Raw genomic sequence first — 15002 nt, 5'->3', positions numbered from 1 at the left:
TCACCTATCATTTGAACTTCAGATTCTCTGAACAGCAGTGACTGTCTATCATTAGAGCTAAAAAATTCCCTCCCTCATTGTCCTCTTCATGTCCCCCTGCTTTTCATTTCTCCTTCAGGCATATGGGACCTTTAAGTAGCAAATGAGGACGAAATGCAGCCTAGACCAGGGGGTTTACTTATCTGAGTTATTCCTACAGCATCAGTCACCTCTCTGGTTTAATGACCGACGCACAGATGAAAAAAGTTGAAGCTGAGATCACATCCCTCTTCTCTAGATGCTGTGGACAGTGTGAGAAAGGCTGGAGGGTACTGCTGTGGCTCTCACAGTGCTAACTTGGCTGCCAGCACTGGACACTGGTTGCCTTGTTGCAGCCAAGCTGCTTGGGCTTCAACCTCTCTGCCAAAAATGGTGCTTTTTCACAGCAAGAGAGCAAGATAGTAAGGTACCCTCTCAAATATGATTTTACACAATAGCATTAACATTATGCCATTAGTTCTTCTGCAGTAACAACTCAATGAGTTGTTCAATCAGTAAGTTCTCATACTGAGTTGTTCAATCAGTTAGTTCTTCATATTATTATGACTAATAAGAAAAAAGGCAACAAACCAGGAATTTTTATTGGTCTGATGGTAAGGAATATGACAATTGATTTTGATCTTCCTTTTATTCATATTTTAAGACTGCCTGAACAGATCACACCTGTGAGATTCATTAGTTCTGTCTGCAAGCGATCCTTCCATAGGAGACATGGCAAGGAATGAAACAGACCTCTATAACAGTCTTTAAAATAAAAAGCACCACAAAACAAGAGGTAAACAAACTAGACCAATGAATCCATGATTATTTGCATCACCTATAACTGTTGTGCTATATTGTTTCCAGACTGGTTAGGGAACTTAAAGAATTCAATTACCAACATAAACAGTCGTCAAGCATCACAGTTAGAAAACAGAAACAACCAGCATCCAGCTGAGCAACTCAAATTGAAAATATTTTGTGCACTCCAGGCTCTTTTTTATTCAAATTGCAATTTTAAGACTTCAAGAATTGAAACAAAATTATTTTAAACAATATCATACGTACTGTATGCATGCATTAGCATCTACTTTTTTATAGGAGCCAGGATGCTTCATGACAGTGATACATTACCAAAAGAAAAGCTCAAGACGACCTATTTGAAATGGATTTTGGTTCAGAGCTGCTTGCACTTTGAAAGCTGTCTGCTGCCTCCCAGGCAAGGGACTAGCTGTTGAGAGAGGACAGGTGGGAATGCCAGGAGTTTGCTCCTGCAGGGAGAAATACCAAGAACTACTCTCTTTGTCCCAGTCTTTACCTCTGGTGCTCACTGCTCACACCTGGGATTTCTGGGCAAGGAGGATATCACAAACACTGCTGAGAGTTGCCACCACATTTAGCCTGTTAGATCATGCCACTGGCAGCTCCTTCTATACTTGGCTGAGCATGTTGCAAACTGCAACACCTGACTTGCTGGAACCAAGTTATCCCAGCATTTGCCGCCAGCAGCATTAAGTTTAGCATTTGTTATCCTCAGGCCAAGACAGCACTGATTTCTTTCCTCAGAAGAAGAAAAAAAAAAATCTGACTCACATTCTATGCCAAAAATCAAGGCATTTGTTATACGTGCTTCACACTTTAAAAAAAAGGTAAAAAATTTATTAAGTAATCCATTCTGTCAGTCACCCTACTTTGGGCACACTATGATCAATACAGTCATACACATACTTTAGTGGCACAATTTGGAAAAGTACAGTTTAAAAAAGGTGCAAACAGTTCTCAAATTATCTCCTTATATAGCTGTGATTTGCAAACACCAGCTTCAGAGGCACCCGAGGATGTCTCTCACCACAGGCAGCCTCCCATGATCACAGGAGCCATCTTCAATGAGACCGTTTGTTGACAATTCCTTAGATCCTTGGAAAGTTCAACATAAACACACATGCATGCTTCAGATGTTTCCACACTCATCATAGCAAAGCCACATTAAAAAAAAAAAAAAGAAAAAAAAAAAAGACAGAGAAAGAGTCTCAGTTTAAACGTCTCCAGGAAAACTGGTGCCCACAGTGGGACAGCTCAGTTCCCAAACAGCATGGCACAGCTGCCATTGTGACGAGCAGACAGACACTCGGATTGCAAATAACAATGAATAACACCCGGGATCACTAGTGAGCTCCTATGGAAGTTTTAAGAAAATACATAACAAGATTAGTGATCAGCAAGATTAATAAAGGCATCAATTATTGTACTTTTTGCATGAGTTACATTTTGCTGCAATACCTCAGCTCCATGATCATCCTGAAGAAGCCAACATCAGCACATTTCCTTTCACAAACCAGTCTAGAAAGCATAAAGATGAACTTTGTATCACTCCAGATGCCCCTGCAGTGTAACCCATCATATATTCACCTATCATTTGAACTTCAGATTCTCTGAACAGCAATGACTGTCTACCATTGGAGCTAAAAAAATATCTCCCTCATTATCCTCTTCATGTCCCCCTGCTTTTCATTTCTCCTTCAGGTATACTGGACCATTAAGCAGTAAATGAGAATGAACTGCAGCCTAGACCTTATTTTACCTATCCCAACAGAGGTGCCAAAAGGAGGTGATGTCAATGTAGCAGAATATAATCCAAGAGGATACAAGGGGACAGTCTTGAACATTGGTACTGGAAAGTGAAACACTAGGGGGAAACCAGAGATTTAACCCTTGCCTGGAAGCTTATACAAAGGAAGCAGTCCCTGCATTGGTTCTTCCTGTCACCATCTAAAACTGTCTCACAGAATAGGTAAAGAGAATTTATTCATAAGCATACTTCACAGCACAATTTTAGAAAGCATGGTCTAAAAAAAGCCGCAAACAGCTCTCAGATTATCCTCTTACAGAAATGTATAGCAGAATTTACACCATTTTGCCTTCCCTTATCATTAATTCTTGTTTCATAGGGAGAGCTGCAATGATCACAGACCAACACTTTTGGAAAGAACTCCTAGCAAAACCAATATAAAACAAGACCAGCAAAATATGGCACCCATTTACAGTCAAGACCTGCTGTTCTAACTTCTCTCAGTTCACAAAACAGTCCCTAATGGGGAAGGACAGCAGAATCAGAAGAAAAAGAACACTTTACTTTCCAGTCACACAAAAAAGAAAAACCACAACACAACTCCAGCACATATTAAATAGATTTCTGGAAAACTATAAATAAAATGGGATAAAAATCTCAAACCAAACATTTCAAATAGGAAAGAGAAAACTTATACTAAGTAAGAAGAAAGCTTCCTATGAACATCCAATTCAAACAAAATTGACTTTGCTTTGCCAGGGTTACCATGACATTCCAATGCATAAATAAGTCTGTTCACTAACATCAGAGTTAATGCACACAACTATCTGCATGGAGAGGAGCTGATGCAGCTTCCTAAGTAGTATGTCAGAAAACAGAAGATGAAATAGTTTGGTTCAGATCAACACAGACTAGATGTAGAGAATAACTGAGTTGCTAAGATTGACTTGTGCTCTTTTTTCCTCTAACTTTTTGCACTGATTAGGAGAAGAACTCCGTGCAGTTGAAATCCCTAAGCCACAAGGCTCAGGTAGCAGCTATCAAAATGGCAGGTTTGGTAAAAACTCCTTTTATTTATTCACATGCAAGACTTCTTTAGCCCACTTCTGCTTGAGCAGAGCAGTTTTTCATAAGCATGAAGATATTTTAAAGGAAAATTAAAACTTGTATAAACTTAATATTTCTAAACAAAACTTACTGGATTCTATCATCTAATATAAAATCAGCATTGCTTAACCCAGATTCTGTCTAGTGCACTGAAACAATGTAGCTGCACATTTTTGTACATCTATTTGTTAACTTGTCTTTAACATTTGTTGACTGTCTTTAACTGGATCAAACATAAATGTTGGGTAAATGTGGCATATTACTATATAAAAACCAAAGTTAATATTTTGATTGCTTACTTTCAACACTTATTTTGTGCCACCCAAAACTCTTTTTTACGTCTACTATTACATTAGAATGCAGTTGGAATATCACCACACCACAAAGCTTCACAAACACATTTCCTGAGCAAATGCTGAAAATAACCCACAGGAAAAGGCTGCTGTGGAACATATAAATGGGTCGTTCATCAGTTCTCATGTCACATTTGACTCTCCATTCTACATCTGAGGTACTCTCTGGAGTTACATTTTGTTAATTTATACCACGATTGGCAAATAGAGACAGAGAGCACGTGTTGGAGGTGGGGGAGAAAGGCCAACATCAGTGACGAACACGCAGTGTTAACTTAGCTTCCTTCCCCCATCTTACGGAAAAGGAAATACAGATGAAGAATGCCAAAATTAGGAAAAACACAAACATGGAATAAAAGAGGAAAGAAAACGATAAAGAGTTGGAGATTAGTTGATGAACGAGCGTGACACCGAGTTCCTGTTACCATACACAGGGGGTTCAGAAGCAGGCTAAAGGACGCAGCAGCTTTACGTGCTGCTTTCCTTACTTCACACTCCCCCACATCACTCTAAGCCACCCTCCAGCTGAAGGCAAGAGCTGACATGTTGAGCTGAGGAAACGTCACTGGGAGGAAGGACGAGGACATCCTTGTATTGTACCAGGGGGAACGATGGGAACAACAGAGTTAGGACACTTTTGCCATCTGTGGTGAGCATTTCTTCAGTAGGAAACACAGGATAGCACAGTTTACCCTCAAAATGGCTCTTTTAATGCAAATGGACTGCATGTTCTTCAAGGTTAATGTGATGTAATTGTCTAGGCTGCATAAGACTATGGCCAAAGTAGCCACCAAACCTTTCAGAGAGTGAGATGGATTCACCCAGCAGCTGGGCAGCACGTGCTGGCAGCGCCCACCTCATCACTGCCAGGACCATCGCACTCCCTCTCATACACACAAGTACAGCCAGCCCTAACTACATGCAGAAAAAAAGAAAATGTCAAGAACTTAAATCACATCTATTTTTATGTAGCACTTGTAACATCACCTGACAAATTACAAGACTTTCATTATTGCACCTCCAGCTCTGTCAGAATTTTCCCTATGTGCTCTGGTTGTATTAGCCTACTTCGCCCACCTCTTTCTTTTACCAAAATCAACAGGGAGCCCTTGAAAAGAGGGATGAAACAAACACCAATGACAGAAATTCTCTTTCATGACAATCTTGGAGATCTTCACAACTGTTTTCATTTCATAAGATCTTTTAAATCTTTTCATGACTGGATTGCATACTAGAATAATAGTATTGGAAAAATGCAGTTCTCCAAGTCCTTTCTCTCCCTCATTAAAGATGGAGAGGATCAGACCTCAGAATCTCTCCCACTGTCAAACGGATTAAATCAGCACATCTCAAAAAACATATTTGCATGAGAATGTGTGAAGATTCTATTAAAGCAAGAAAGTTCCTATTTATTCTGATTTTTAAGAAAATTTAAAAAAGGGGGGAAAGATGTCAGCATAGTTCTACCAGCTTGCTTTAGAAGATTTGAGTATTCTTCCAGAGTGCATATGTTCTTCTTATAGTATATGCATTTTATTTCAGGTTGTATAACAGATTAAACTGTAAAGCTGTATAACCAAAAGCCACCCCAACACTAAGGAAAACTTCTCTTACTAGAAAAGCAGACCATGAAGACACTGATTCACATAAAGTTTCTTGGAAGGAAAGAAAAGAAAACCCACAACAGCCCATATGCTTTCCTGAGCAAAAAAATCACTGCAAGTCTTTCATGTAGTTTCTACATGCTACCCTAGTAGTATAAAATAATTAACTTGACACTACATAATAGAGTAATTCTAGACATAAGGTTCCCAGCACCTGCATGCACCAAATTCCTTCCCAAGGTCCTTATGTCAAATATTGATATTCCCAAGTAACAGTACTACTACCACTCCTCACCAACACTGATTTGTCTCACTGATTTGGACTCTAATTAGATGCACATAACAATTACAGAAGTTGTTTCCTCATAGTCTGTAAAAACAAAATGGCTTATTCCTTATATCCACTAGCCAGGAATTCCTTTGTCCATTCCCAGCTCCAGGACTGCCAGAGAGGCTCTGCATTCAGCCTCGCGGGGGACAGGAAGCGGAGATCTGAGCCATCTGACTCACTCTTTACTGACAAGCCCTCAGAGCTGGCAGAAGCCTACCAGCTGCACAACATACGTGGGAAAGGGAGGTAGGGAGGGGAGAAGAAAAAAGCAGGCTCAAGGAAGCAGAACGTAAAAAGAAAGCCAGTGATAACACATGACTAAAGATAATGAGGCCTGATGGGAAACCTAAACAGCCTATTATCAAAGCTATTCCACTAAAACCTGATGGGCAATTGCAAAGAAAGAAATTTATGTACAATTAAGGGTGGCAGAAGCCAGCTAGAAGTACAGGGGATGTTGAAGACAGGACAAGACCGCAGAGCTGATGCAGGAGAAGGAACCTACCTTCCTCAGATCAGAAACTAATCCATTATAATCTTTAGGAAACAGATGAAATTAAAAAAAAAAAATCCACATACTTGGCCTCTACTTATCAAGAAATTACATTCTTCAATAAAATTCAGTAAAAAGTGGTTTTTAATGTATAACACCTCCAATACCTAAAATGTATTTTGTGCATTCAAATCTCTGCATAAGTGTTTGAACATTCTTTCTAAATGCTATTTAGACCCTGCAGTATTTTATTAATTTAGTATTTCTGAATGGAAATTTTGCAATTGCAAAAAACCCCCTTCCTAAACACAGTCAATCCCTAAACAACACCATATTTATCTGGTGCAATACTGCTCATCAGAAGCATGTCTCAACCCTAACAAAGTTCAGTATATCAAAGAGGAATATGTATCAAAGCAAAGTGCTTAACCACACAGCTTTCAATATGAAACACAATATTCCAGGAAGGCTTTCATGGACACTTAATTGACCTCTGGGGACTCAGTCACCAAAGCAGAATTTAGTATGGAAAACCAAACTTACATTTTGCACTGAGATGCTCATTTCTGGAAAACCAACAGATTATTCTAAATCAGCAGGTATGGGGAAAATAAGAAGTAATATTCAATTATACCACCATTAAGATTTTAAAGGCATGTTGTTACATGGTACTCCTCCCTCCCTCGCCCTTTCCAAAGAAAAATTCTAGCCAGAAACACGATACAGCTATAAATTTTGTCAAAACCAATTAACAACATTTGCAACATCTTGAAGGAACACTGTCAAGAGTAGCCAGTAAATACAGTATGCTATTCCCGGAAGGGTGCAGGAGCAGACTCACTCAACCTGAAATACAATTCTCTTGCCTAGAACAATGTAACAAATACCAAAAGGAAGGCCACAAGATCCAAAAAAGTTCAAGTTTCTGTTTTCTGCAGCATGACAGATGTTCCAAGGCACATTCATTGTTCCTTTGCATCTTTAGGTTACCGGACAACGTACGTTAAATGTTACTTTTAGTTTGTAAGGAACATTTTGCTGTCCTCTTCAATAAAAAGTTTGTCACTAAAACTAGAATAACCATAAATATTATGAATAGAATAATGCATAAATATTTTTCTTTCATTAGGAAGTTTTAAAAGAATGGTGTTACTTCAAAGCAGAATCATTACAACTACTGGTCTCTGACAACATTAAAATGAATTGTGGCGGTACCAGCATCACTGACTTTTCACCTCACTTTTCATGCCCAAACCATTCTTTTCTAAAAAAAAAAAAAAAAAAACCAAAACAAAACACAAACCAAAACCAAACCAAAAAGCACAAAATGCACCAAAACCAAAACCAAAGAGCTGCCTTCCATGTTGTTATCTGTGACTAGACAGTGATATCTAAAACCTCTTTTACATTTACCAGTACTTTTTCTATCCCATAGCATCTAGTCTTCACTCACTTTGTTTGAAGAGTCCTCATAGTAACACATTCACATAAATTTTCCATTTTAAATTTTCAGTCAAACAGGTAGGCTAGGGCAAAATAAACCATCTTTAAAAACCATTTCAAAAGACTTTCTTTTTCTATAGTGGAAACAAAACATGGATTATCTGCTCCCAAGGTACTGTCATTACTTACTTTGAGAATATTCTCCTGAACTACTTAACAAACTAAACCCACCTGTCTCCTGTCAGCAGTGCCTGTCCCACCTCAGTGGTTCACACAACATATCAGGACCCTGGGCTCTCTTCCTGTCAAAGCCAAGCCCATCTCCAGTAGAAAGGAGGCTGACATCAAATAACTCAGAAATCAAGTGGTAAGTAAAAACTGATACCTACCATTAACTACTCAGGTCTGCCATTTGCATTTAAACCCCTGCGGGAAGGCCCAAGCAAACAAAACATATCTGAATTAAATAAGACATATGAAGTTCAGGTAAGAGTGTCAGAAGCCATTAACATTCTCCATTAAAGCATACTGGTTTCATGAGAATGGGATCATGAGGAAATTTGTTAGTAACCACAAAAACACTGGGTACATTATGAAAACTTTATTTCTTCCTCCAGCAAGAAATGCAACAGGAGGTAAAGACACCACTGAACTCTTCTGGTAATGGCAAGCCTGGCATTCAGACTTAATATCCTGATTATGTGCTATTACGACTAGAAGCGCAGGCAATTGGTCTGAATTTCTCAGAAGAACAATCTCATTTGTGCATTGGCTTTAATCATAACATAATTTGCTTTGAAATCCCCATTAGCAGTGCATTACAGGAATTTTATGTGCCATGATCTATGAAAAAGAGCTAAGTGCGTGTTCTGACAGGTTGGGGAAAATGCGAGCAGCTATTATTTCAATAACAACAGCAGCACTGTTTCTCTAACATTTACCTGGCCCAGAAAATGATAAAAGGCTCTTACAGAACTATGCAGAAAGGGTAAGACAACTTTGATAAAGAAGCTTCAAAGGATTTGAGATAACAATGGATGGGAAAGCTGGAGAAGCTGCTTGCCTGGTTGTGTTTGGGCGAGGACCCTTACACCCCCCCAGGGTAGAGCCAAAATGAATACTAGTCCCTGCTCTTCCAGCAGCAGCTGATTTGGGTCTGGAGACCACTGTATCCTTCTGTCACCCATTTTCCCTAAGGATTTCTTTGTTCCCTAAGATCTATTGAAGTAACTGCATATATTAATTATTTCCTAAGGTAGTTTCCAACTATGTAATTTAGTTTAAAATAAACACCTAAATGGCTCTGGTTATGGTTTTCTATGTGTGTTTTTTAAAGAAAAAACACAACACAAACCCAGTTGTGCCAAGAATATCCAGCTTATGGAGCAGCAGGTTCAGATGTGGCAGGGAGACCACTTAAATCCTCATATCACCATTGGTACTGGGGAAAGTTTTTGTGGCAAGGGAATAACTATAAATCTCACACACTCAGCCAGGTAAGAAAACTATGGAATTTCACTAAAGGAGCAACTGCAATCTCATGTCTACCATGCTTCATACAGCAAAACTATCCTGTTCCTAAAGCAAAGACAGTTATTCTCACCTGGATTCAGAACCACATAACACAAAGCAAAATAGATCACATAAACACATAAAATACGTCCTTATTTAAATTTGGTCTCACCCTTCCTAGGTACACCAAATCAAGTGAATTCCAAGAGAGCATGATCAAAATCCCTCAAAGATATCCAAATATTGGATTTAAACAAAAAGCATATATTCAGTCACGAATTTAAAGTATACCAAAGACAAACCCAAGAAATACCCTGCTATAAACAAGAAAAATACCGAACAACCACATGAATAAATATACCAATGGGGAGCCCATAACCTGAAATCCTACTTTCCATGATAAGGCTTCATGCTTTCCATCAAACAGTTCCATGTTGATAATATTAACTCTAAAAACAATTATTAACATGGGATGCCCCTTAATATATGTCTCTTCCTATACAAGAGAACATGCTCCCCCAAAGAATGACCAAGTCCCAGATTTTTTGGGGCATGTGTTTGCTATACATACATCCAAAATGAAACATGGCTTAGTAACTCTCAGTGACAAAATGAAGTTAAGTGTGACTATCTCTTAAGCTGTTTCATTTATTCCTGTCATTATGCACAGTGTAAAGAAGTTTACTGGGGACTTTGAAATATATAGGCCACGTATTTCATTCAAATCCTTATTGCTGCTTTGAGACAAATTTTTAGGATCTCTAAGACAAACTGATTGGCTGAAGTTAAAAAATTGAATGATACCATATCGAGTCAAAACAACACAACACTTCACCTGTTATCACACTGATGGACAAACTAAGTGATGTTATTTAGGGAGAACATACAAGCCCAACCACTCTCTGTGGCCCATTCCTCTTCCCAAAATCCACAGTCACAGGAATACAAATATTAAAAGATCTGTTCCTGCCTATTCCATTTAGCACCCATTTTGGACATAGAATCACACAATCATTAAGGTTGGAAAAGACATCAAAGATCATTAAGTCCAACCATTAACCCAGCATTGCCATGTTCCCTGCTAAACCATGTCTCTTGAGTGCCACATCTAGACGCTTCTTGAATGCTTCCAGAGACACCGATTCCACCACTTTCCTGGGCATCCTATTCCAATGCCTGACCATCCTTTCGGTGAAGGAATTTTTCCTGATATCCAATCTAAACCTCCCCTGGTGTAATAGGAGGACGTTCCTTCATATTTACGAATTTGTCCAATCCCTTTTTAAATCTGTTGGTATTATCTGTCTCTACCACCTCCTGAGACAAAGAAGCACAGCAGCAACCTGCAGACTTACCAAACCCCATCACACTAATACCCTGTATGAGTCACACAGAAATCGTGCTTCACTGCCACCTTTGCTAGGAGCAGACAGATACAGAAGGCTCACTATATTCAGGAAGAGGCAGTAGCTTCTGTTATACCCAAAAAAGCTTTCAAGACCTGACGAAGAATTTACATACCCAAAAGCTTGTCTGCTTTTCCCAGTTCTATCAACTGATCTAAAAATATATTCATTCTCCCTATAAACCTAGCAACTTTGTACTCTATGGACGCTTATTTCAGTTCATCTCGAGACTAGTAAGGTTCATTCCTCCCCATTGAAGGGGATATAAATACATGACTGTATCTGATTTGCTTTAATTAAATCTGAAAAAGCACATAAGTAAGTTTTCCAAGTTTTGAGGAACATATGAGGAATAATTAGATTACTTTTCCTCTTGATTCTTTGTCAAGTGCAAGCAGTTTTCAAAACAACAAAAGTATACAGAAAGATATACAGCAACAACTGTCCTGCTGGTATTTAACGAAAAGGGTACAGCCTCCCAAGTCATCATTTAACCATATTTACAACCAACAGAGTTACAATGGAGTTGTTTAACTCCCCTTTGCTTTTTGTTTTACCTGTCAAGTCTCCAACGCCTGTTTGTAGCTTCGCTAAGTTCCTCAGCCTCATAGAAGCCAGTGCTCTGGTCTTCCACGCTGCTGGAGTTCTGCCATCCAAAACAGAGATTTCTCCTAGCACCCACAGCAAAAGGCAAGTTCTCATACTCAGGTATTTCCTCACAGTGACGCACATTCTCATACTCTGGAGCACAAGTGCTGGTTACAGAATTCAAACGCGTTTGTGCCAGATTCTCCCCCAAAAGTAAATGCCTATCTAAAGACTCCAGCCTTTGGTGATTGCGCATCTCAGGTTGACTCCTGTTTCTCTGCCTCTTCTTCTGTAGCGCCGGACTACTTATTTCTACAGAATGCGCCTTGGCAGATTTCGCTTTCCTTTCACTGCCTACAGACGCTATATTCCTGTTGTTACCACTTCCATAGCCGTCCCCTGTGGAAAGGTTGCCAATAGCACTATCCACCGACTGGCTGCCTTTAGACAGAAATTTTTGGAAGTCACTTTTCATTAAGCAAACTGACAGTTTCATGTTCAGAAACTTTTTCAAGCTACTTTTCTTCTGATGGTCTTTGCAGGGCTTGTCTGTCCTGTCCATGTCCACAGCAGAGAGAGACTTGGCCCTAGGCTTTGTCACAACAGTGAAGTGGTTGAAGCTGTTAGCAATGTTAGCAGTTTTTAATGATTCAGAATTTCCTGGAAATGGAAGAATAGGATGAGGTAACTTCCAAACGGGTTTCTCAGAACGTTTGGGTATATCACAGGATGACAGCGCACCTTGCTCCTTGGCTCGTGGATGTGTGAAGTGAGATCCTTCCAGAACACTGTTTGATTTGTTCTCACTGGAGGTGTAGGAACTTTTGTCCACAAGCTCTGCTGAGGCAGCTTTTTTCAGAAGGCCAGCAGCTGGAAGACTGTGCCTCTGTGGTTTCTTAGGAACAACTTTTGGAGAATTCTCATCCTTTATTTTAACTTCTTTATTTTCCAAGTTTTGTGGGGATATGTGGAGGCTACTGGAAGCAGATGAGTGCTGACTGCAAGTCAATTTGAGCTGCTTTGGCAAACTCATGGACAAAGTATCAGACCTGACAAAGTTAGTCCTTTTGTCCACAGCATCTGGCATACTGCTGTCATCTGTTACCTTATCCATTGAATTAACTAACTTATGGTCTGTATCTAAAGAGCATTCAACAATTCCCACTAAATCAGAACTTTTGTGTAACAATTGAGACAAAAGATTTTGTGAAGCTGAATCTTCCACAGCAGATTCCTTCACATGATGCATTTTGTCTGCATTGCTTCGAGTTATCTCACATTTTTCAGGATGAAGCACTTCTGTATTATTGTTATAACAAACACTTTGACCAAGGACATTAATTTTTGCTGGGTTTTTAAAGCTTTGGTCCACAAGCCCATAGGAATCCTTCTCTGAATTAGATGGTTCCTTTGTTCCTTCTCCTGTGGTGTCTATGCCATCCTGACGGACCAGACATGCGGCACGTGGCTTTCTTGGCTTAGGGATAGGAAGCACTTTTGAGCTCAAGAGTGAAGATGTTTCAGGGGAAGCTTTATTAGCACCTGCTTTCATCCCTACTTCACTTGAAAACATACTATTGCTACTTAAATTTTCATTTTCTAAGATTTCCTGGTCCAATGGGCAATAACAACTGTGGTTATTTTCAGTCAAACTAGGACAAATTTCAGACATCTGAAACTCATCAGCAATGATCTTACTATCAGTATTTTGTTGCTTCCCTTTAGCTACCTCAGAAGATGATGAAGACTGTACAAGTTCCATAATCTCTATTTTAAAAACGTTCTTGGAACTGCTACCATCCCCTTTGTCAAGTTTGTCTGCATGCCTATCCCTTACAGGACCGCTGTTAGGAAATACACCATGAGTTAGGACATCCTTAAGCTTCTCTTCCGAAATGCTGGCTTTCAAAACCACCCGACTTCTATTTCCCAGTTTTTCATTGTGACTGTCGCCCAGAGATGCTGCATTTCTTTCAACAGCTTTGATGTTCTCTAAGTTTTCAAAGTGCTCAAGAATGATCTGAGTTTTACAGGTTTTCTCTCCACTTTCAAGTTTATGAAGGCATTCAAATTTGCAAGATGACACAGGTAGAATATATGTTGTGTTGCCAGTGCTCCCTTCCGAGGTTTCATTTTTATAGTTCAAGTGGTCTAGCGTTTGAGAAGAATCTTCCCTGTGCTCCTCAAAGCTTTTTGTGCTTTTTCGTTTAGACGATGGAGGTTTAACTTCAGGAATGGATGAGCTCTTGAGAACCTTTGGTTTTGGTGCAATTGTTGGCTTGGTTTTCCTTGCTGCTTGTATCACACCAGAAAGTACAACATCAGGCTTCGGTGCAACAGGTGGAGGTGTTGCTTTGTGTCCTACCACAAATTTTGGTTTGGGGGCCACTGGTGGCTTCTTAATTTCTAGGAAAAATGGAAAACAAAGACTTTAGTCACCACTGCCTACAAAACAACTTCACCTGCACTGCAGTACTATTGGAAGTTTTGTAATATTAACTTGTGATCTACAAGATCTCAGTGTGTGTATAAATACATTTTTCCTCTTAAAAGCATACCTCCCTCCCCTAACACCGCTTTTTTACTAGTTGCCTTTCTTTGTTTGAATAGGCACAACAAAGAGTGGTAGGAAAAGTCTTCAAAGGTAAGTTTTTGTTAAATAGTTTAACTTAATATTAAGTGTATGTCCTTGCTCAGATGCTAAAGTATGATGCTAAATAAAAACAGAGCAGATTAGCCTGGTTTTGCAGTTTGAACTATTATAATATCATTTTTAAATGGTGTAAGTATATTAAGTGCCACACGTACAATAAGCCATGAAGATAATGGGACAGCTAGGCTAAGTACCAGGGCAGTTCTGTCCCTTCCCCCACAACCTTTGGAAATGTGTAATCCTCTTTCCCTTCCTCTTCTCTTTAAACAATATTGAGGTGGATTACTCTACCAGTTGCAAAAACAACAGTTCAGTGAAATGAGTCTGTGGTGTGAAGTTAATGCAGTAATTTGGAGCAAGTCACTACTTTTCTATTGTAAAACGCTATTTCTATACCATTTATGAAATTACTCTTCCCAACATGTTACTGTCTGACCTAGAAGCAGTCACCACTGCTATGACTTACCACCCACTTGAGAGCACAAGATGACAAACCCTGAGGAGAGCATACAGCAGGAAAAGGAGCTAATGAGGAACTTGTAGATTGTGGATGTTTGATCCTGTTGTTTGTTTTGAGTGGTTTGGAGATTTTTTGTTTGTTTTGTGGTTGCCTTTTTTTAAGGTATGTCTGAAACATTTCAATATTGCAGGAGATTATTTATGACCAATTCATTTCCACATGCTGGAATAATTTCAGATTTCTAAGTGCTTTCAGTGATTTTTTTATACATGCAAATTGATTTACAAAGTAAACAAGTTTCTCATGCTGTTTATGTATTACCTCTGTACTTATTACCTTTGTTTTGAATAATATTTTGGTATACTTTCAGGAAGTGATACATACGTTAAATAAAACCCTCAAGAAAACACACTAGTTAATGTTTCACATGCAAAGAGATAGGGTAAGCCATTGATTTATTACTCC

General features: G+C 39.1%; 1 protein-coding gene across 1 annotated transcript in view; it reads right to left on the bottom strand.

Moving 5' to 3' along the window:
• FGD6 (FYVE, RhoGEF and PH domain containing 6) overlaps positions 1 to 15002 on the bottom strand; it is a 72171-nt gene that overhangs the window by 49080 nt on the left and 8089 nt on the right. Inside the window, exon 2 of the mRNA XM_018080810.2 lies at positions 11394 to 13830. Coding sequence (XP_017936299.2) covers positions 11394 to 13830 — 2437 coding nt within the window. The remainder of the gene's footprint in view (positions 1 to 11393; positions 13831 to 15002) is intronic.

The sequence above is a fragment of the Manacus vitellinus genome, unplaced genomic scaffold (genome assembly GCF_001715985.3).
Source record: "Manacus vitellinus isolate BGI_N305 unplaced genomic scaffold, ASM171598v3 scaffold_5_pilon, whole genome shotgun sequence".
In the NCBI taxonomy this organism is placed as follows: Eukaryota; Metazoa; Chordata; class Aves; order Passeriformes; family Pipridae; genus Manacus; species Manacus vitellinus.
Note: the sequence above shows the minus strand (reverse complement) of the source record. Positions and strands in the feature narration are given on the sequence as shown.